We start from the raw sequence: 24,945 nt of genomic DNA on the forward strand, positions 1-24,945 counted from the left end.
TATTGGATTGGCATGGAAGAAAATAACTTCAGCTACAATCCTAAATTGCTGGTCAAAGTGCGAGTATACAGCGGGCGATAGCATGGAAGACGAAGACGAGTTTTTGGGTTTCACGGAAGAGGACGCACGTGAAGCTTCAGATGTTCTTTCTAATAAACTATTTGTGAGTGATCTCGAGGCCTGGGTTCGCGAAGACGAGGAAACTCCTGTATCTGCTTATAAGAGTGACGAAGAGATTGTGGCTGCAGTCCAGAGCCGCGTAAAAACAGTTGCATCATCGGAAGATGAGAGCGAGAATGAAGAAGACGAATGTGAGGTCGAGATGCCAAAAATTGGCCATTTATTACATAATATAAGTGAATTGATGAATTGGTTGGAGGAACAAAGTGATTGCGATAGTACATATTCATCTGTTGCACTTGCAAAGCATAAAAAATTACGTGACAAAGAAACGCCATCAACTATCGCGGCAAGAGAAAATATCCGAGTATTTTAGTAACTCCCGTTAAAGTAGAGCGTCTAAATCATAAAATAAATATTTTAATAATGTATTACGCAAATAAATTGGCTATAAAAATTACCTTTAAGGGTTTTTTTATTGCTTCCCACGTATTTTCCCGTAATAACGCGGTTGTCCGATAACGCGGGTGTAAACTATGTCCCCCTAGACCCGCGTTATAACCGAATTTTACTGTATATATATAAGAACAGAATACAAAACAAAAAAAATTTTGACATACCTCTTAACTTTGTACATATTTATTGATGTTGTGTTACTAAGGTATTGCCACACCTAGTTACCATTAATTTTGATTAAAAAAAAAAACGCGATCGTAACATTTTTATGTAAAAATATTGTATATCGTTGTCATCTTTGTATTTTATATTGTTCATGTTTTCTCTTTCATAGCCCTGAGGATGCTTTTAAATGAATCGAAACGTTGGCTATAACTTGTTTTACATTGACCTAAACTCCAAGAAATATAATTGAATATAAATAATTCAGTTAGAATGGGAACCCTGAATATGGACCCCTTACATCACATACCTTGGAGTTTCGATTTGATCATTCAAAGTGTTGGTGTGTCGCTGAGTGTCTTTATTGTTATTTGCTTGAAGGGAGGAGCCGGTGGTGACGCATCTGAAGAGCGTCTATGCCTGCCTCTCAATGTCGTGCATCTCTGCGTCAGTGGGCTCGGTGCTGGCGCTCACCAATCACCCGTTGCAGTTCCTCACGACGGGCTTTATGCCCTTCCTGCTCTCCCTCGGATCGCTCATTGGACTGCTCATGACACCACACGACCCCGTGAACCGCAAGGGACAGCAGACGCGCCTGGCCCTCCTGCTCACCTTCTGTTTCTGCTCAGGTACGTAATAATAACAACGTTATTGTGATGTCTCCACCGTACTACTATTTTTACTCAGATACTTTTTGAAAGGAATAATTACAATCCCTAAAACCATTAACCATTCGCAAGCTTGTTTATTCAACAACTCAACAATCGGCAGGGCTCAAGGGTAATCTTTTAGAAACACATTCCGTTTTACATAAACAGAAATTAACATAAAATATTAAATTGAATACATTACATTCCTCCCTCTTAACTTGAAAATAAACAAAACACATTAATAATAAAGAAAGAGAAAAAAAAGACACAAAATACGATAACAAATTCAATCGTTTAATTTTTCTCTCCCTAACTGTTCATTCTGCAAACCTACTATTTGGTCAACATTACACTTCCATATTATTTCATTACTTAATTTTATTAAATATTTCACTTGGCCTAAAATTTTGAAAACAACTCCTTTCACCCATTTATTATTACCTCTATAATCTTTTTTTACTCAGATACTTTTTGAAAGGAATAATTACAATCTCTAAAACCATTAACCATTCGCAAGCTTGTTTATTCAACTACTCAACAATCGGTAGGGCTCCAGGTAATCTTTTAGAAATACATTCCGTTTTACATGAACAGAAATTAACATAAAATATTAAATTGAATACATTACAGTTATGTTCCTTGGACTAATATTCATTACTCATACGAGGGGCAGTGTGTCCAGGTTGGATGGCTGGTGATCGCCTTGGGCCCCAACAATGCTCTTGTCTGTCGTGAAGTGTTTATGAAATAACTAGCTGACCCGGCATACTTTGTACTGCCTAACAATCAATGAACTTACAGTTTAGTTACACCATTTATAAATCAACGGTGGCTGTATCGTTTTTGATCATGCTTAATTTATTATAATAAAATAAGGATACAAATTCAATAAAACTATGTAAACGAGTATCAAAATTGCCTGTCAGAAAGATATTTTCTTTATTGAATCTACATACGGAGGATCGGAGCACGTTTACGCGGATTATTTTCAATGAATTTTCTTACGTTTTAACTTGAGAAATTTAGGGAATTGTGGTTTATTAAAGAAGTTAATGAAATAAAAATTATACGCATTCAGTTGTTGGCTATTTGTGTTATTAACCGTAAAAAAAAATGTTTTTAGGTCTAAGTCTGTTGTGTGAACTTGGCCCGTACACGGGGCAGGTTAACGCAACGCTAGACCGTCGCTTGACTGATGCTCAAAATAGTGTAAGAAAAGCCCCAATGAAGCAGCATTAGTATCAAATGACTTTAGGCGCGCCAGTTACAGTATCTCTGTGTGGAAAAAATGCACTGCGTAATGATGACGTTATGTTCCTTGGACTAACATCCATTACGTAGGGTTCATTCTCGATGTTCTTACGGGAAGAGGGTTTGTTTGTCTGGGCTCCCACTCACAAGGAGACGTCGCCAAAGTGATGTTCGGGATCTGGATGTGGATGTTATTTTCTGAAACTATATAGGTAAGGTAGAAAAAGTGTCACAGCTTTCTTCCACATAGGCCCGGGTTCGAGAGATATTCGCATGTAAAGACTTCGCGCAACATGACATCCCTTGAGTAATCGCCGTGGTAAGGCACAATTCGGAGTTTCGTTTAAAATCTATAAGTTGATATTAAATTTTAAAAATCGCGAAGTAACTAAAAAAAAAGGAATGGGGATAAAATGTAACAGTGATTTCAAAAGTTAGGTGAGAGGAAAACACGGCCGTAGTTAAGAGGTAGCGATTACTCAAGGGATGTCATGCTGCGTTAAATCTTTACAAGCGAATATCTCTCGAACCCGAGCCTATGTGGAAGAAAGCTGTGACACTTTTTCTGCCTTACCTATATAGTTTCAGTTAATAACATCCACATCCAGATCCCGAGTATCACTTTGGCGATGTCTCCTTGTTAGCCATGAAAACCTTAAAATCATGGATAACCCGTGGATTTCGTCAACCGTGAGAAAACCTGGGAATAGCCGTGAATTTCGTCATAAAACTACAGACTACTTTTGTTACAGACTACAAAATATCATTTCATTACCTAACATTCGATTGAAAAAGTGCCACAGAAAAATAAATACAGGATAAGAGCATGATATTCAGAAAATAAATTTAGCATAGCGCATAAAGTGTAAGGGTTTAATCAGCATTGTGAAAAGCTCAATTTTTCAAAGAAAATCAGGTGCCGACTTACGAAAAATATTGGGGGGGCCCAAACCAGGGACCTTGCCCCAGTAAATTTTATAAGTGGTGAGTTTTAAGTTTTTTATTATTATTATTATTATATAGTACAAGTTACAAGTTGGCTATTTGCCAGGTGGTAACAGGTTATACAAAATAAAAAGAAAAACAAAAATATAGCAAATGAGAAATACATTACCAAAATGAAACTGGAAAGTATTAAAATTCAGTGATATTAATTTTCCAATATTAATCCTCTACACCTCTTTTTGAAAATCCTTACGTTGTTAGGGTAGGGCTTAAACAGTTCTGCAGGGAGTTTATTCCATTCCGTAATCGTCCTGTTAAGGTACGAGAATTTCTTTACGTTAGTCCTTTGCGGCCGGCATTTCATCTTGAATTGGTGATCATGCCTACCAATATAGCTGGGGTATTCAATCTTCCTCCGAAGTTCCCCCCATGCCTTTTCCCCTTTCAGTGTGCGGAAGAGTGCGCAAAGCCTATTTATTTTTCTTCTCCGTTCTAGTGTATCCCATCCCAGTTCTTTCAGCATTTTACCATTTAGCTTTAGCATTTTAAGCATTTTAGATGAGTCATATGATCAACATTAGAACCATGTTCACTCGAATCTCGATATCTGGACACTCCAGGGAAAATCGACAAGCATGACACATTTTTTCCTCACATCTGTAACGAATTTTTGGGGGGCTCGGGCCCCCTCAGGCCCCATGGAGTCTGCGCCAATGCATAGCGCATAAAGTGTTAAGGGTTTAATCGGTATAGTGTAAAGTTCAATTCTTCAAAGAAAAAATGTGAACCAAGAGATCGATTAATGGAAAAAATGGATGCTTCTCCTTGGAAAAAAGTATTGTTTGTGTTTATAAATACTGCTCTCCGTTTGTATGCAATGATGTTTTTGTTTTCTTCTCTCTTAATTAAATGTGAAGAGAACAGTGTCTGAGCATCAAACTGGAGCGTTAATTACTTAAGAGATGCCCAAGGGTTCATGTAATTCTCGATGTTCTTACGGGAAGAGGGTTTGTTTGCCTGGACTCCCACTCAGCCGTGAAAACCTTAAAATCATGGATAACCCGTGGATTTCGTCAACCGTGAAAAAACCTGGGAATAGCCGTGAATTTCGTCATAAAACCAAAGTTTCTCTAAAAGTTGGTAACATGGATTTTTTTAACGCCTACGAGGCGCCAATAAGAGACAAGTCGTCCCTTCTACGCATCGTTTTTTACCTTCTACCATCTTCCGATTTATATTATCAAAGATGAAAGACCTCGTAGCAGCACACGTGGGATGAATTTAGCTGTATTCGAGGCGTGGGAGGGGGAGAAGCGAGCGGGGAGGGGATCGGTCCGCCGTTCTTGTATCCGCGACGCTGTGTGGGCGTTGGAATATTTTCTTCGTGGACGCGGACTCAAAGTAGGCATTTTGTGGCTAAACGGTGGAAGATACGTCGAAATGCACGAAATGTTTTGCACTATTAGGGCAGTAACTTGGCAAAATCTATAAGGAACGACTATAAAATATTACATTTTTAGAATTTTGACCCTCCCCCTAAATCGCATTTGAGCGAGGGTCAGGGGTTCACGTAGAGGTCTCAAATTTTTCAGGCCTTATTTTTGATCGGTCCCACAACTTTTTTTCATTGGGCCAGATGGATTTGAAAAAAATCGATTTTTCCGATCTGCCCTAGTGTACATGCTATAAAAATACTGGTCAGTACAATTTGAGGCAGTTTCTTTTATGTGCATAGTGAACAAGTATAGGTTTGAAGCATATTTAATAAAAGAAATCAAAGCATATTATATTTAATATATAAATGATGTTACTTTCTATTCATACACATTGTATTTTTAATATATATTTAATAATAAACAGTTTGCTGAAAAAAATAATATCAATTTTTGTTGAAAAATGAGTATTACTGGAAAAATTAGTTCTTTAATAATATTAAATCTATATATAAAATAAATGGATAATAATTATTTCAGTTTTCACTTCTGTCGGCCAGTCCCACGACTGCGCCGTTTTTTTTTTTAATAAAAATTAATTTTGCTGAAATTATCCATGTCTGTTCTATTTGGGGGCCTTCCATTGATTGCGAGAGGTATTTGTCGGGGGGATTCACTCCCAATCTCATGAGAGGGAAAGGGGGGACCTGGCAAGTATCACGTAATTTTTGTTGCGATTTTTTTTAAACGATCTTAGTAACCTTAATTGCTGGTATTAATTAATTTTAAAATAAAAATAATTGAACAATTTTTTTTATGAATCCAACACAAGAAAGCGTAGATTGGTGCATTTACACGGAAAATATGCGTTTTGATCAACCTTACATGAGATTAGATGGGTCAAGCCAAACCTCACGATATTGCACTTATGGGTGAGGAGAGGTCCAAAAATCACCAAAATCACCCCACGCAATAGGGTACTTTCCTTCATCAAAGAAAACGAAAGGCATTGATTACCCACCATTAGCGTATTCATAATATACAAATTATTTTGTTTTAGAAATACCGGTTTAGACAAATGGCAATGTTCCATTTTTATCCTCATTTGAAAAGGGCCAGATTGGCGCCAATGCGATGCCACTCCATGTGACGTCACAGGGACCTAGTTTTTATACGAGTAGATAGGAGTTATACATCGTCTGAGGTTATCAATGCATGCATGAGGTGCAGAGCTCAGGGAAACATGTCTTAATAATCACCTATTAAAACTGGCTAAGGTCGGAAAGTTTTCTTCATTTGATTAGGTATTAATAATCCTTATTTAAGCCAAGCGCTACCAGCCAGCAGGGTACTCAGCTACCCGCTAGCAGCCTGCGTCGTATCAGCGCTCAACTCGCCTCAAGGTCACCTCACAGGGCGGCAGCGGGAACCAGAAATACGCCACACGGAAAGATTTCCCGGCATTCATACTTACTCGTCGCGTTTTCGCGCGCTTGAAAATTTTCACTTTTCATTTAATCGCGAAAAATAGATATCGTCACTTAAAAATCTAAAAGCGTGAAATACTTACTCGAGGAGTAATAATCTTTCGATTTAGGCAATAAAGAAATAATAGGAAACCACCCTATTGATGGACACCCCCTTATTACAACTGTTTTTGATTTTGGTTATGTTACAAGACACTAATTGACTTTAGAAATTGAGAGGAAGAAAGACGAACTAAAGGTGTCTTTTTCCGTCATTGCAGGGATCTCACTCGGTCCGCTGCTCGACTTGGTCATCCAGATCAATCCAAGCATCATCGTGACGGCCCTGATTGGCACCGCTGTCCTCTTTGCCTCCCTCTCTGCGTCTGCGCTGTACGCCCGCCGTGGCTCATACCTCTTCCTCGGTGGACTCCTGGGGTCAGTGCTGTCCACCATGGTCCTCCTCTCCATTGGCAACCTCTTCTTTGGCTCCATGATCATCCACCAGGTGAGTGAGCGATGTTTGGTGCTGTGTGTGAAAAGGACATCTCTAGCTTTATGTAAGATTTACAGGGTTCCCACTCAACCGTGTGTAACAGTTTGTTAAACAGTTTGATGCCCATTTCCTTTGGGCCCATTTTAGCTACCATTAGTGCGTACAAAATTGTAATGCAAGTCACTTTGTGACCTAGTGGGGTAATTATGAGGAACACTATTCATGATGAAATTATTAAAGTTATTTTTTACACACATAATAGTAAATAAAATACAAAAACACAAGGAATTGGTAGAATTTGCAATTCCTTGAAGATTGCTCTGCTGGGAGACCTATAATCTTTGTTAGCAATGGGGAAGTTGCATGAAATTTTTTTCATCAAAATAATACATGATACTTATAGCAATTTTCACCAGGAATCCATTTTCACCAATGAAACTTCTCGTAAACCATTGATTTCATCATGAAATTCATTTAAAACAGTGAAATCCGTCTGCAAACGCGAAGTTAGCTTTGATTGTTGGTGACGTCATTTCTCCCGACGGTGTTTTCGTTTTGCGTGCACGGCCGCAGAAGCTACAATGAAGTACTCTTTGAGTAAGTTAATATTTCGGCATATTTTTAATCCGTGTTTTCTCTCAGACATTTTATGAAGGTGTTTAGTAACGTCAAGCATATTCTATCCATTTTCTGTACTCTTATAACAAGAATATATCGAACATATGCGAAATGGAAGACGGTTTCGTGAAAAGGCTGTTGCGATAATCTCCCAGAGGTGAATTCCCTAATGATGGCATTATATTTTAAAAGTAACCCGGACTTTTTGGCTGCAAAATTTAATGAAGTGAAGGCTTCGCGGTAAGTTTTTCTAGTTTATTATGCCATTACTGGACCAGCTTTTACGAATACAGAAGTAGCTACTCGGCCTCCGTTGAAAATTTCTGCATGAAATATTGATGCATCTAGTTAGTGCAAATATAGTTTATATGGTACGAGTTATGAGTTTTTGCTTTCAGTATGATATCGGATAGTTGATTCAGTATGTTGTGAAATACTCTCTGTGCACAGATAGTAAGGTAATTTTTCTGTACACATTATGCACCTGTACAGTTTAAAGGTGTGTTCTGTATGCATACTGTCTGAAGTGTGTGCAGGTTTTGACAGGTTATGTGCTTTTGGAGCCACTTTCATAATGGCTGTTTAACGATTAGCATAAGATAATACAGCTTTTAATGTTAGCTATGAAACTTCTATTAGATGACTACAAAATAATGATAAGCTATTTAGCAAACTTATGCCAAAATTCAATCATTTATGTTAAATAATATCAGGTATGCAATCGTTGTTTTTTAAATGAAAAATACAACTTTATTTTTTTAAATGATTATAAATGTGTGCATTGTTTATTAATGCATTCAAAGTATTTTCCGTCGCTTCCTACAAAATTTCCCCATCATTGAGGCAGAGCCCGAATATCGTTATGGTAGAAGTGATTGTCTTTTAAAACTATCCTCTAATCCTACTTTTGTGCACCAAATGGTTATCAATGCAGGAATGAAGGACAAGCAACTTGTATTCTTTGACGTTTCTTATTACTCTCTCCACATGGATCCTAAAGCTTTCTATTTGCTTAGTTAGCTTAACTTCATCTTTAGAGCTCTTTACATTCTTGGAAATTCTTGGTGGTCTAATTAACTCTCAAATTTTACCACTGAATGAGTGAGCAGTTAGTTCGAACGCGCGATCTACTTTTACCCCACAGTCTTTTGGAATTGCTCAAGAAATCCCGTCTATGCGAATGACACTATCTATTGCCCGGTCACCATAACCTTTCGAGTTGAAATTTTCTAAAGAAGAATCAAATGACTTATTTATTTTTGATTGAGTTTAGATAGAAATATTTGAGCTATAAACAGTTCATTAATTGTATAGCAATGTTAAAAATGATTCCTTTTGAAATAATTGCGTTTAAAAACATTATTTCTATTTTTCTTCACTATCAGCAGTATAATGCAATAATTACTGTAAAAAACGGGTTTAGAGTTTCCTTGGCAAGTCTTTACTTTATACCTATCTTAGCGTGATAAAGTAAGCGTAATTTGTTGTACTAATCGCAGTAAAAAGACTGATTCATACAAGAGAAAATGTCACTCACTGCAGTGGGTACTCATCTATTTTTTATGATCCAATTCAGATTAAACTATATTAAGCAACATCTTATTTTTGTCCACCCAAAAAACCAGATTTTTCAAAAGACTAGCCATCGGAATAATGGAAACAGAAAAATATCGTGCCGCTGTCGAGGGTGAGACATTGAGATCTTCTGAGCTAAAATATTGAAGAATTTGTTGTGTCTAATTTTCCTGAATATAACAATAGCAGGTAACCCAGTCTTTCCTGATAGCAAATTGACGATAAAATAATTTTCACAGTTTATTCTTAAATACAATGCTGCCTTTTCTTCCAAGAAAAACAGAGTATACTGAAGGTTTTTTTCTGAACACTAACAGTCTTTGATTCTGGTTTTCATTGGCAGGACTTTTACTGAACTTGGCTTTCCATCACTTCCTCAGGTTGTATTTCCTCCTATGGCACTAAGTCAGTTGATTGGAGGAGGTCGTGATTATATACCAGTGAGCTCTTACAAATTGTACACTCCTAGGTAGCAAATACGGTGTCGAGGGAGTTCAGTTGGAATACTATGCATGAGAATCAATTGATTTCGGAGAGAAGGAGGGTAGCCTACTGTATGTACTCTTTAAGTATTATTATCATGATTAATCATTGATAAATTCAAAAAAGAATAATTATAAGACATTGGGTACTACGAGGGCCGTCAACCTACGCTAGCTCAGCAAAAACAGCATGCAAGCGACAGGCGGGTACTGTGCGAACAGGGCAACTGCACGCCCTCCGCACCACACGCTCAAGTCATTTCTCAGCATAATTCTGTTGTAATTACTTAAGTTAAAGTGATCTTCACGAACAAATCCCGTCGTTTTCGTCGACAGATCGTTCTTCCTCTTCATCGCCTTAACACACTTCTTTCTTCTCGCTTTATTATTCGACATAAGGACGAATATTTTATTAGAATTTCGTGATGTGTTTGAACACATAGGCACCAAGCAATATTTATTATTCGAGATTATTAACAGGACTTCACGTAGGTAAACATACCGTCTTCCTGGCGTACGTATACCGCAACAATCTCCTAACTCCACGCCTCGGACGTTAGCAACTCCGTTTGGGGAGAAATTACATCACTCCTCTTGGACACACTACTTTCGCTCGCTCCCCCCACTCCTCCACTTTGACCTTTAACATCTTGAAAACTACCACTAGTATTGAAATTTCCCCCGGTAGATATTCTTTCCTAGAGGTTTACTACATTTTGACAGAGTTTTCAAAAAATGTGAAAATTCCCCATTATTCTCATTGCACGTTTCTGGAGACAAAAAATTTTTAAAGCGTGATGCGCCCCGTTATACATACCTATTGTCTCTGGCCCATAATATGGTGGTTTCTTTTAATTATTATTTTATAGCCTAAATCGAAAGATTATTACTCATGGAGTACCAAATTTCACGCTTCAGATTTTTAAATTACGATATCTGTTTTTTACGCGATTAAAGGAAAATTGAAAAATTTCAAGCGTGCTAAAACGTGACGGCTAAGTATTGTAACACTACCAATTAATGCAACCCTACTTACCTGCTATTTATTTGGTTTCGTGTTCTCTTAGGGTATAGAGACACACTTAATTATGGAATAACATGCACAAAATATCACTTTTACACTTTTAGATTCAGAATATCATGAGGTAAGACTAATTGGGCCCAATTTACAATCGATCATTATAACAAACAGATTGCATAACTTCCATTTATATTCCAATGGGCTTTTAACTCTTCCCCCTGTGTATTTATAATAATCATTCAAGTCTACTTATCGGGTTCACGTCTCCACACAAACACCGCCGGATGGTACAGTACTACTCCACACTCTCTGCCTGATATCTTCCTCCATGATCCCTCTCTCCATTTTTCTCCACCTTTTTCTATTCACGCGTCCTTCCTTCAATCGGTTCTCTCTCTTGTGGGCGCCTCCTTTTTCTTTGCGTCCTCTCTTTTTTTTCTTATTCTGCCGATCTTATAATACACCTCTTATACGTAGCTCTCACAACCCACGACTCCCCTTGTGTATTTCCTTGCCGCATCCCTCACTACCATTCTTGCCTCCTCACTACCATTGTTAATTTTAAATTATTTAAACAAGCAACATGGTGGCTTGTTTACACGTGAAAACCTTAAAACCGTGAATAAGCCGTGAATTCACGTACACCCATGTCTCGTATAGCGCAATTTCGATTAGCGCAATTTCGATATAGCGCAAATTCGTTCCTCGGGGAAACATTGCAACGCAGTGTAGCCTAATCAAAAATCTTAAACGCTCTCGTGATAAAACGTGAACTTGCGCTAAGTACACACGAAATTTCTATCAATTTACGCATATTAATATTATTTCTTGCCTCAAATCTTCTTTTTTGTTTATATATTAATCGAAATTCATTGCTGCGCAATTGCCAAAAGTATTACTCGTCATTGGGTCTAGATAGCCGGCCTACCGAAGATTTATCTCGTCTCCTTAACAGAATGATAATAAATAATTTAGATCGTTAATTAAGCGTAGGGCTAGTGGAAATGAGTTTTTTTTTCAGCAATACGGTTTGAGACGTATTTTTGCCGTCGTAGGTTACCAGGCGATTGACTTCCAGGTAGAGAGTCTACGCTTAAGCCTTCAAGGTCATCGGTATTCACGGGGGAGAAATGGAGCGGTGACCGAGTTGCGCATGAATAGCATCAACACATAAAAGGGTCCGCTATAGAGTCTTAAACACAATGGCTTCGTTCCCTCCCCGCAGTCATAGCCCTTCTGCGTCTCAGGAATACAGTTCAGCAGAAGAAGGTGATTTAGATAGAGCCATACGTCAGAGTAAAAACCAAGAGAATATGGCAAAAATAGGAATGCGTGTAGAAAAATCAAGAATTTATCAAGAAAAACCATTAACCTAGAAGAGGACTTGAGAGAGGTCAATTGCTTTGAAAATGGAGAGCGTCAAAGCGATATTGCGCGGAAGTTTAAACTCACGATGCCTTATTCTGAATAAAGACGAAGCTAAAATATCAGTGACCTCAGCCGCACCAACTTCAACCAAGCGGTCTACACATACGGAAAGTTCATGGTGAATCAGTACAAAAAGACGAGAGTGGTAATCGCTCCGAGACATTAAGTGAAAGCTCCAGTTGGTTCCAGAATTTAAACGGCAAGCAGGTATTTTCAGTGCGGCGATATCAGGTGAATCTGCAAGTGTTGATAGCGCAGCCACCACAACATTTTCTGATGAACTCCAAGCTGTTATTGAAAGTGGCTTCTTTCCCCCTCAACTAGTTTTTAGTGTTGATGAGACGATATTCTTTTGGAAAAGAATGCATTCTCGTTCATTCATTTTCAGGGAAGGAAAACCTGGGTCAGGTTTCAAGGCATTTAAAGACTGTTTCACGTAGCTGCTAATGACTCGGAGGACTTCAAATTAAAATGATTTATCATTCATAAACTCCGCTAGCTATGAAATGGCATTTAAAGTAGTATTTTCCTGTCATTTCGATGAGCGACAAAAGGGCCTGGGTGACACATAGTTGTTTTTAGACTAGTTTGAATAATCATCAACTGCCGGCAACGCATTAAGATCCCCTGAGATAGCAGATGTTAGCCCACCCGCACGACAGGATGGAATTTCGAAAGCACGTAAGAATTTTTTTTAACGTGAATAAAAGTCTTTGAATGCGTGAATACTATCTTTAAAGATGTTTTAAACTATAAATATTTATAGAAATAATGTTTTCTAAGGCTTTTTATGGGAATATAGATGTTTTAGAGGAAATTCAATACCCAAGACCTATGCTACCAGGAACGCATCCCTATCTTCCCTATGTTAAAACGCTCTCGTATAACGCAAATTCGTATAGCGCAAAGACCCCAAGGAACGCATCCCTTGCGCTATACGAGACATGGGTGTACTCGTAAATGACCGCTCAAGGTCGAAACATGTCGTACCGTAAAAATAAATTAGTGGAAGAAAACGAAGTCGTTTTTTCATTTGTGATCTCCTTATAACTCTTCATCGTCTGCATTCCTTGGGCACTTTTGTTTTTTTTGTAATTTTGCCAAGCGAATAGGAAGATAAATTAACTTCAACACTCTCATATTACTCCTTTATTTTTATTTTCTCGCTTAGACGTGTTTGGTTTTTTTTTGGCCATGGTGTGTTTTATCAAATGCTTTCTATTCATGCAACTCATGGACGTGCGGGTATGCTGCCGACTGCTTTCTGCTGCCCGAGGAACAAGAGAAGATGAAGCATTCGCGAATGCTAATGCTACAATATTTTTCACCAAAATTAACTATTTCTTTATCGAACGACAGTTTACCACATAAATTTAGGACTGAGCACTCCATCAACTTCATTTCTTACAGATCGCTAGCAATTACAGAGGTTAAAGAGTCATGATAAAAGTCTTCCGGCGGTGAAACCCTCGCTATGGCGAGAGTCAACACCAAAAGGGCCTCGTAAAAAACGAATTTTTTAACACGCTTATTATAGGGTCAATTAACGGTGCATCGGCTATCTCTCGTAATAGCGGGGGGTGTCGCTATAGCCCGTACTCGCTTTAACGAGGTTCCACTGTAATCAATTTAAAAAGTGCCACCGAAAATAAATAGAGGATAAGAGCAGGATATTCAGAAAATAAATATAGCATAGTGCATAAAGTGTAAGGGTTTAATCAGCATTGTGAAAAGCTCAATTCTTCAAAGAAAAAATGTGAACCAAGAGATAGATCAATGGAAAAAATGGACGGTTCGTAGGTCTAAAGTGTCGCTCGCTTTTATTGGAGAAGAAGGGCTGCAGTGATCTAGTCATAGAAGACTTTAATATCCTCTTCAATCTCTTCATTTCCCAAAATTACTTATATTTTTCTGACACTTGTTACACTCAACACATGGGTTAGCAATTGGTTCACCTCTTTCCCCGATCTTAGCGGAGGTATTTTTGGGTAATCTAGAGGAACAAGTATTATCATTAATTATCACTTCTGAAGACCCTCTGCTCAAAACTTTTTATTACTACTACCGTTAGGATATCATTTGCCTTTGGACGGGAAGTGTTAGACAGCTAAATCAATTTGTGGTGAAGCTCAACTCTTAACACCCATCAATAATGTTTACAGTGGAAGTGGGAATGAAGACTCTGGACTTTATAGAAATGACAATAGAAATTGGAAACAACTCACCATGGCATTAAATTTTTGGGAAATTAAATTCACACATGTTGTTATTCCAAAAGATTCTGATCGCCATCACTTGTACAAACTGACCGCTTTCCATGCCTTAATACATCGCATACTCTCCATAACCCTTACCCACATAGTGCCATATTCCAGAGCGTCACTCGAGTGTTGATTTCCCTCACTCGTCACTCCAACTGCACTCGGTCGCTACTTTGGTATTCCAAGGTGTCACTCGAGTGACGTTGCTCCCTCGGACTGCCCTCGGAAACGAGTGACCTGTGTTGGACGGTTCTCCCTTGAAAAAAAGTATTATTTGTGTTTATAAATGCTGCTCTCCGTTTGTATGCAATGATGTTTTCGTTTTCTTGTTCTTAATAAAATGTGAAGAGAACAGTGTCTGAGCATCAAACTGGAGCGGTAATAACTTAAGAGATGCCCAAGGGTTCATGTAATTCTCGATGTTCTTACGGGAAGAGGGTTTGTTTGCCAGGACTCCCACTCAGCCGTGAAAACCTTAAAATCATGGATAACCCGTGGATTTCGTCAACCGTGAAAAAAACCTGGGAATAGCTGTGAAATTTTGTCATAAGAACTTAAAATTTAATTCGAAGCGCAAGTACAGTAAAACCTCTTTGTAGTGAACTTAATAACATCGTAAACCTCCATACTTCACACCACCCCTATGGTCCCGTCAGATTTACATTTAACTTTATGGGCAAACCTCGATATGTAGTGAACCTCTTTACATCGTAAACCTCCATACTTCACACCACCCCTATGGTCCCGTCAGATTTACATTTAACTTTATGGGCAAACCTCGATATGTAGTGAACCTCTTTACATCGTAAACCTCCATACTTCATACCACCCCTATGGTCCCGTCAGATTTACATTTAACTTTATGGGCAAACCTCGATATGTAGTGAACCTCTTTACATCGTAAACCTCCATACTTCACACCACCCCTATGGTCCCGTTAGATTTACATTTAACTTTATGGGAAAACCTCGATATGTAGTGAACCTCTTTATCTTGTAAAACCTCCACTTAACATACCAAGGAGATACCCCCGAGACGGCCTAACTACCTCCGCAAATTGTACCGAGACAACTAGGGACCATTAATGCAGCCGCGAATACTTACATGGAATGACATTTTCAGTGATTAATGTTTCATGCTTGTTTTTTTCTTTTACACCTTTAATATGCTGTCATTTTCACGTCAACCATTAGTTATAGCCATTTTGTTCAATATAAGAGCATACCTAACAGTAAATAAGAAAAAAAGGTATCCAACTATCCTAATCATTTTAAGTGAATGTTGAATTAAGAGAGATGCCATAGTTTTCTCTCGAATCTGGCAAAAATCATGTGTTAGCGCTCGCTTTCTGTAATTATTAAATAATAAATATTTGTTCACTGATGCATGCATGTTTGTTTAAACACGTAAATATAATGGTTTAAAAGACAGTAGTGCCTTTCATTTCCAAAGGATATGAAAAAATGTTGCATATCACTAAAACTTCTCCATAGTGAACCTCCATACATCAAATTGCCCAAATTTTGGTCCACTCCACTACCATGTAAAGAGGTTTTACTATATATGTCCATGTGCCATGGCGACAAATTGGCCTTAAGCTTGTGATTGGAAGAATAGTAACCTAAGTGCTGATTAATCATCGCAAAAAATCAGACACTTCTAAATTTCCCTGCCACCCTGCTCTCTCCATTTTCCCACTCACGACCTTTAGCCGGAGCTGAATTTTGCTAAAGCCTGAATCACACGATCATTTATTTTCCTCGCGAAAGTGATCACTATCGCGATCATTTTCCCCGTCGCGAAAAGCGATCGCTGTATTGTGATCATTTTTCTGAATCACACGGTCACTCCTGTCGTTGCTTTTCGCATCATTTCCGATATCACAGCTCATTGTCATGGGACCCGCAAAACGAAAACATATAGAGTGTTTGTTTATTTATGTAGTTCCCACAATTGTCAAATGTTGCGCTGCAATCGCTCCATAGGGGAATGCGTTCCGATTGGCCGATATGGGGTTTTAGTGACGATTTTAGCGACAGTAAAAGCGACCGGACAAGTCATGAAAAATAGCGATGGGAATCCTCATCGAGATCGCGATTGCAGAAAACAATTGCCGGCGACGATCATTTCGCCTAGTGATCACGATAGTGATCACTTTCGCGACGAAAAAAAATGATCGTGTGATTCAGGCTAAGTGATAGGTTAGGTCATAAGAGATAGCACTTTGATTGCTGTGTTTGCATTCACGGCGTCTGTTGCGTTTGTTAAATTTTTAGTTGACATTCGGCCGGTGATTGTAACCTGATCAATATTTTTGCCCAAAACGGCCCACCAACAGACCGTGAAAACCTGGAAAAAACCGTAAATTTTATAATTTAGTGAGAGTGGGAAACCTGGTAAAATGTGCATAACGTGATAAGAATGTGCATCGTTTATTCATCTACCACCTCTAATATATATTCGAGTCTTAATTCCTAATATGCAAAGTCAAGTATTTTACTTGAATATCAATGTAAGCCACAACATTGCATGCATGCCCATACTTATTTAGCTTCATAGAAAATGCTCACTTTTTTCTTGGTGTCAAAATTCAAGAGTGTAAATTTTTGCACGCACAGTAGCGGACCTCAAATCCCATATCCAGAGAACTGGAAAACCAGAAATCCTCTCGAACGTCATCACCAATCACTTTGCTGCATAAGCATCCAGTTACGCAGGGAGGGGCGGTTTTGGGGGTTAATCCCCCCCTTAGCTCATAGAAGTTTGTAAGTTTAATCCATTTCACTTAATTGGATTATTATTACACCCATGTCTTGTATAGCGCAATTTCGATATAGCGCAAATACGTTCCTCGGGGAAACATTGCAACGCAGTGTAGCCTAATCAAAAATCTTAAACGCTCTCGTGATAAAATTAGAACTTGCACTAAGTACACACGTAATTTCTATCAATTTACGCATATTAATATTATTGCTTGCCTCAAAGCTTCTTTTTTGTTTATATATTAATCGAAATCCATTGCTGTGCATGGCCAAAAGTGTTACTCGTCATTGGGTCCAGATAGCCGGCCTACCGAAGTAATTTATCTCGTCTCCTTAACAGAATGTTAATAAATAATTTAGATCGTTAATTAAGCGTGGGGCTAGTGGAAATGATTTTTTTTTCAGCAATACGGTTTGAGACGTATTTTTGCCGTCATAGGTTATCTGGCGATTGACTTCCAGGTAGAGGGTCTATGCCGTCTACGCTAAAGCCTTCAAGGTCATCGGTATTCACTTGGAAGAAATGGAGCGGTGGCCGAGTTGCGCATGAATAGCATCAACACATAAAAGGGTCCGCTATAGAGACTCAAACACAATGGCTTCGTTCCCTCCCCGCAGTCATAGGCCTTCTGCGTCTCAGGAATACAGTTCAGCAGTGGAAGGTGATTTAGATAGAGCCATACAGAGTAAAAACCAAGAGAATATGGCAAAAAATAGGAATGCGTGTAGAAAAATCAAGAATTTATCAAGAAAAACTATAAACCTAGAAGAGGAATTGAAAGAGGTCAATTGCTTTGAAAATGGAGAGCGTCAAAGCGATATTGCGCGGAAGTTTAAACGCACGATGCCTTATTCTGAATAAAGATGAAGTTAAAACATCAGTGACCTCAGCCGCACCAACTTCAACCAAGCGGTCTACACATACGGAAAGTTCATAGAGAATCAGTACAAAGAGACGAGAGTGGTAATCGCTCCGAGACATTTAGTGAAAGCTCCGGTTGGTTCCAGAATTTAAACGGCAAGCAGGTATTTTCAGTGCGGCGATATCAGGTGAATATGCAAGTGTTGATAGCGCAGTCACCGCAACATTTTCTGATGAACTCCAAGCTGTGATTGAAAGTGGCTCCTTTCCCCCTCAACCAGTTTTTAGTGTTGACGAGACGATATTGTTTTGGAAAAGAATGCAATCTCGTTCATTCATTTTCATGGAAGGAAAACCTGGGTCAGGTTTCAAGGCATTTAAAGACTGTTTCACGTAGCTACTAATGACTCGGAGGACTTCAAATTAAAATGATTTATCATTCATAAACTCCGCTAGCTATGAAATGGCATTCAAAGTAGCATTTTCCTGTCATTTCGATGAGCGACAAAAGGGCCTGGGTGTCACGATAGTTGTTTTTAGACTAGTTTGAAAAATCGTTAACTGCCGGCAACGCATTACGAACCCCTGAGATAGCAGATGTTAGCCTACCCGCACGACAGGAGGGAATTACAAAAGCACGTAAGAATTTTTTTTAACGTGAATAAAAGTCTTTGAATGCGTGCATACTATCTTTAAAGATGCTTTAAACTATAAACATTTTTATAAATAATGTTTTCTTAGGCTTTTTACATGGGAATATAGATGTTTTAGAGGAAATTCAATACCCAAGACCTATGCTACCAGGAACGCATCCCTATCTTCCCAATGATAAAACGCTCTCGTATAACGCAAATTCGTATAGCGCAAAGACTCCAAGGAACGCATCCCTTGCGCTATACGAGACATGGGTGTACTTATAGAATACTGTAAAGATTTATAAAATATCCCTCCGAAACCCGTAAAACTCACCATTTTCAACCATTTATCTGATAAATGTTCTGGGGTAGGGCCCCTGCACCTCCTATATTTATCCTGGTGGGTATTCCACACCCCCAGACACCCCAGTATCAGTTACGCCTAAAACCCCCGATACCCTTCATCCCTGGCTGCGCCCCTGTAAGCATCTACGCAGATGTGTCATGAGTAACCACAAGCAAACCCTTTGCTTTGAAAAAATACAAATGATGAAACAAGTCATTAGCTTCATTCTCCTTGATATTATGACTAAGGGAAATGGAGAATTCGCCTGTCCTACTTTAAATCAAAGAGGAGTTTTTAAAAATGGGAAATACCTTTGGGAAGACCCCAGAAGACTAGAAATCCAGAAACAAATCAGAAATACCCGAAATCCGACATCATGAGAGATAGCACCTTCACCGCTGCATTTGTTAAATTTTTAGGTAACGTGCGTGATTGTTACGTGATCAATATTTCTGCGAAAAATGCAGGGTTCTCATTCCACCGTGAAAGCCTTAAAACAGTGAATAAGCTGTGAATTTCGTCCAACCGTGAAAAAACCTGGAATTAGCCGGGAATTTTGTCGTAAAAACCTTAAAATATCTCTCAAACATGATAGTAGAACTGGGAGTGAACGCTCAAAAGAAAAATCGATAAATCCATCATCCTTCAAGGTCACTGTCCACTCATTTATCTGCACACGTATGCAGTGGAGGACCTCAAATATGGAATCCTGAAACCCGGAAAATCAGAAATCCGGGATGGCTCACTACTTACTTTGCTACATAAGCATCTACGTAGAGGTGGCGTAGGTGACCACATGTAAACTTTACTATTTAAAAATACAAGTAATGAAACAAGTCATTAGCTTCACTCTCCTTTATTACATGACTTAGAGAAATGGAGAATTCGCCTGTCCTGCTTTTAATCAAAGAGGAGTCAATAAAAATGGGAAATACCTTTGGGAAGGCACTCAAGAACAGAAATCCAGAAACCCATTTGGTCCCAGGCTTTCCGGATTTGAGGTCCTCAACTGTAATTCCAAGTGCAATTATTAGTCTGCGTGCCATGACGACACATTGATCTTGAGCATGTGATTGGAAGATTGGTTACTCTTACGTGCTCAATAACCCTGGCAAAAAATCAGATACTCCTCCTTCCCTTCCCTGCCACCCTACATTTTACCTCTCACACACCCTTTAGCCGGACCTGAATTTAGCTAACGATAGGTGACGCCATTAGAGATAGCACCTTCATTGCTGTGTCTGCAGTCACAGCGTCTGCCGCGTTTAATAAATTTTTAGTTAACGTGCGTGTTTGTTACGTGATGAATATTTCTGCCTAAAATGCAGGGTTTCTACTCAACCATGAAAACCTTAACACCCTGAATTTTGCCTACTGTGAAAAAACCTGGAGAAAGCTGTGAATGTCATCATAAAACCTTAAAAAATCTCTCAAACTTAATTGTAAAACCTCGGTTGACACATCAAAAGAAAAATTGATATGTCGATCATGTTTCAAGGCCGAGCCACATAGAGACACTGTCCACACATTTATCTCCACACGTATATTCGAAGCGCGATTATTGGTCCTTGTGCCATTACGACACATTGATCTTGAGCCTGTGATTGGAGGACTAGTGACTCAAAGTGTTCATTAAAAATGGCGAAAAATCAGACACTTCTTCACTTCCCTGCTCTCTCCATTTTCCCACTCACACACCCTTTAGCCGGACCTGAATTTAGCTAACGATAGGTGACGCCATGAGAGATAGCACCTTCATTGCTGTGTCTGCAGTCACAGCGTCTGCCGCGTTTAATAAATTTTTAGTTAACGTGCGTGATTGTTACGTGATCAATATGTCTGACTAAAATGCAGGGGTCTCACTCAACCGTGAAAACTGTAAAAAACTATGAATAAGCCGTAAATAGGGTAGTTTCCTTCATCAAAGAAAACAAAAGGCAATGATTGCGATTCGTTACCCACCATTAGTGTATCCATAATATACAAATTATTTTGTTTTATAAATGCCGGTTTAGACGAATGGCAATGGTCCATTTTTATCCTCATTTGAAAAGGGCCAGATTGGCGCCCATGCGATGCCACTCCACGTGACGTCACAGGGACCTAGTTTCTACACGAGAGGATAGGAGTTATACATCGTCTGAGGTTACCAATGCATGCATGATGCGCAGAGCTCAGGGAAACATGTCTTAATAATCACTTATTAAAACTGGCTAATGTCCGAGAGTTTTCTTCGTTTGATAAGGTATTAATAATCCTTCTTTAAGCCAAGCGCTACCATCCAGCAAGGTACTCAGCTACCCGCTAGCATCCTGCGTCCTATCAGCGCTCAGAGCCTCGATCAAGGTCACCTCACAAGGCGGGAGGGGGAACCAGAAATGCGTCGCACGGACTTTTTCCCATCATTCCTACTTACGCGTCGCATTTTCGCGCGCTTGAAAATTTTCACTTTTCATTTAATCGCGAAAAATAGATATTGTCATTTAATAATCTAAAAGCGTGAAATACGTACTCCAGGAGTAATAATCTTTCGATTTAGGCAATAAAAAAATAATAGGAAACCACCCTATTCTGTCAACTGTGAAAAAAACCTGGAAATAACCGTGAATTTCATCATAAAACTTAAAAATTTCGTAAACTTGATTGTGAAACAATGGTTGACAGATCAAAAGAAAAAAAGATATTTCAACCCTGTTTCTAGGCTGAGCCACTTACAGACACTGTCCACACATTTATCTCGACACGTACCGTATTTGCACGAATCTAAGACGAGGTTTTTTCCCCTCCTAACTCCTGCAGAAAAGAGGGTTCGTCTTACAATCGGAAGCAAAATTCTCGACGTCAATCAGGTTGCATAATTTATGTCAAAAATTTATGGGTACCTGAGTTTGCCACCTGATCGCTATACAGCGAAAAACCAACGTCAAAAAAAGCTGTACAGTAATTTAGCTTATTTAATTTTTCGTTCAAGTAAAAAAACATTTTCCATTTTAAGGCAGCAGGCAAAGATTTGGCGTGTGCCGATAAGCCCCCGGGTGCACTTCTGCCGTATCCGCGAGATCGCCTGCTTTAGCCTGGGTTCGGCTCCATTCAAGTCCAACCTTGATCAACTCACAAAATATTCCTGTGATTGGTTACAATTTACCTAAATTGTAACGTTAGAACCTCAATGCCCCCGTGTGACGTCATTTTGGTTCCCGCTTTCGCCAGGTGAGGTGACCTTGGGGCGAGGCTTTTGAGCACTGATGGAACGCAGGCTGCTAGCAGTTAGCGCTTGGCTTAAATAAGGATTATTAATACCCTATCAAACGAAGGAAACTTTCCGACCTTAGCCAGTTTTAATAGGTGATTATTAAGACATGTTTCCCTGAGCTCTGTGCCTCATGCATGCATTGGTAATCTCAGACGATGTTAAACTCCTATCTTCTCGTATAGAAACTCGGCCCTTGTGACGTCACGTGGAGGGGCATCGCATGGGTGCCAATCTGGCCCTTTTCAAATGAGGATAAAATTGACCATAAACATTCGGTTAAACATGGATTTCTAAAACAATTTGTGTATTATGAATGCACTAATGGTGGGTAATGAATCGCAATCAATGCCTTTCGTTTTCTTTGATGAAGGAAACCACCCTATTGACGTGCTCTGCTCTGAATGTGTTTTCACAATATTGTGTTGCAGTGTTGCATTCCTCAGGATATCAACACCATTCGTTGCAAGCTTTGGTTTCATTTTTTTTTTTAGATTAACTCACTCTTTGCATATAACAAAGTATCATTGAAACCAGAATGTATTCATCGTTATGGTCATTTTTCCTTCCAATGAGCAGCAAAATGTTTTCTACTCAACCGCTGCATGATCAAGGTCGTGAGTGAACGCAAATTTGTAACTCAGTCTTGCATTCTGCTGGATAACTACACAGTACAATTCCTCGCTTATGTTTTTCAACTTAGAAAACAAGGTTCGGAACGCATCTTGCTCATATGTGGAGGACTTACTGTATCATGGTTCCCAACTCAACCGTTAAAACCTTAAAACCGTGAATAAGCCGTGAATTTCATGTACAGTGAAAAAACCTGGAAATAGCCGTGAATTTCGTCATGAAACCTTAAAAACCTCTCAAACTCGATTGTAGATCTACGATAGACAGGTAAAAGAAAAATCGATATGTCAATCATATTTCAAGGTCAGTCACGTGCAGACACTGTCCATGCATTTCTTTGCACACGTATATTCGAACTGCAATTATTGGTATTTGTGTCATGACGACACACAGACCTTAAGGCTGTGATTGGAAGACCTTTAACCAAAGTGATTATTATTCCCGGCGAGAAATCAGGCACATCTTCACTTCCCTGTCACCCTCCATTTCCTCACTCATAACCTTTAGCCAGACCTAAATTTTGCTAACGATAGGCGACGTCATAAGAGATTGCACTATCATTGCTGCGTTTGCATTCCTGGCGTTTAATGTGTTTGCTATATATTTAGTTAATGTGTGGACAATGATTTTTATGTGATCAATATTTCTTCCTAAAATGGCTTATCAAACAGACCGTGAATTTGACGACATTTAGACTGTTAAAACTTGGATAAAACCGTGAATTTTATAATTAAGTTGGATTGGGAACCCTGTGTATCGTATTTATTATTGAAGAATGATCTGACGTTGGTTTTGATCCTGTTGCTCGTTTCTCTTTTCAGCTGAATCTGTGGGTTGGCTTTGTGGTGATGAGCGCATTTGTGCTGTACGACACGCAGCTGATCATCGAGAAGAGGAGAATGGGTGAGACGGACTACATTGGCCACTCCATGGACCTCTTCATCGACCTCATTGGCATCTTCCGGAGATTGCTCATCATCCTCACACAGAAGGTAACAAACGCTCACTATTGATTGATTTAGGATAAAGGCTGGGACACAATCAACGCTAACGTGAGACGTGGGACGGAGACGTTTCTCAAGTTTTCAACCTTTTGCAAAAAATTTTTACAGCCAATAAATTTGAACTTTGATTAAAAATAAGTCACATACCGGTGTATGCTGCGTGTCGTGATGGAGATAGCCCCGACGTTTCGCGACCGACTGCTGGTCACTTTTTCAAGGGAATAGTGTTAGGATTGGGTTTTTGCTGCCTTTTTATATTTCAGGTGGGAGGGGTGGGCGGAGGGTGTGGGGAGTTAGGACTGGAGGGGGAAGATGATGAAATGTTGCGGATGACTGGGTTCCAAGTATTGCTGATTCTTAATCCGCTATCTCTTTTGTAGTTGTTCTTGTTTTTCTTTATTTCTAAGGCCTCGCGGATGAGTCGGGTTTTAAAATGTTTTATCCTCGCCATGACTCTTGATTTTTCGAAGTCGATCGCATGTCCGGTGGCTGACTTTGAAGGGTAACCCAGTCGAATGGCCCGCTTGTGTTCTTCGACTGGGTTACCCTTCAAAGTCAGCCGTAGCGCAGCACGAAGCCACGGGACATGCGATCGACTTCGAAAAATCATGAGTCATCACGAGGATAAAACATTTTAAAACCAGGCTCATCCGCGAGGCCATAGAAATAAAGTAAAACAAGAACAACTACAATAGAGATACCGGATTAAGAATCAGCAATACCTGGAACCCAGTCATTCGCAACATTTCGTCATCTTCCCCCTCCAGTCCTAACTCCCCACACCCTCCGCCCACCCCTCCCACCTGAAATATAAAAAGGCAGCAAAAACCCAATCCTAACACTATTCCCTTGAAAAAGTGACCAGCAGTCGGTCGTGAAATGTCGGGGCTATCTCCACTTATACGACATGCGGCGTACACCCGTATGTGAGTTATTTTTAATCATCATGAGCCGCGAAAGCTTCAATCAAGAAATTTGAACTTTGTTAATCTTCTGTGAACTTTTTGTGCCTTGGGAACATATTTTTAATTAATACTGGAACAAAACGCCCCCTTTCCCTCATCCCCTGCGAGGGAAGGAAAAAAGCAG

At 39.3% G+C, this 24,945-nt stretch overlaps 1 protein-coding gene across 1 annotated transcript in view; it reads left to right on the forward strand.

The window, feature by feature from the left end:
* Positions 1 to 24,945, forward strand: part of LOC124170151 (bax inhibitor 1) — a 56,142-nt gene that overhangs the window by 18,362 nt on the left and 12,835 nt on the right. The window contains exons 2-4 of the mRNA XM_046548845.1: positions 1,120 to 1,367; positions 6,765 to 6,991; positions 23,674 to 23,844. Of these exons, the coding sequence (XP_046404801.1) occupies positions 1,120 to 1,367; positions 6,765 to 6,991; positions 23,674 to 23,844 (646 nt within the window). The remainder of the gene's footprint in view (positions 1 to 1,119; positions 1,368 to 6,764; positions 6,992 to 23,673; positions 23,845 to 24,945) is intronic.

Source organism: Ischnura elegans, chromosome 13, assembly GCF_921293095.1.
Source record: "Ischnura elegans chromosome 13, ioIscEleg1.1, whole genome shotgun sequence".
Lineage (NCBI taxonomy): Eukaryota > Metazoa > Arthropoda > Insecta > Odonata > Coenagrionidae > Ischnura > Ischnura elegans.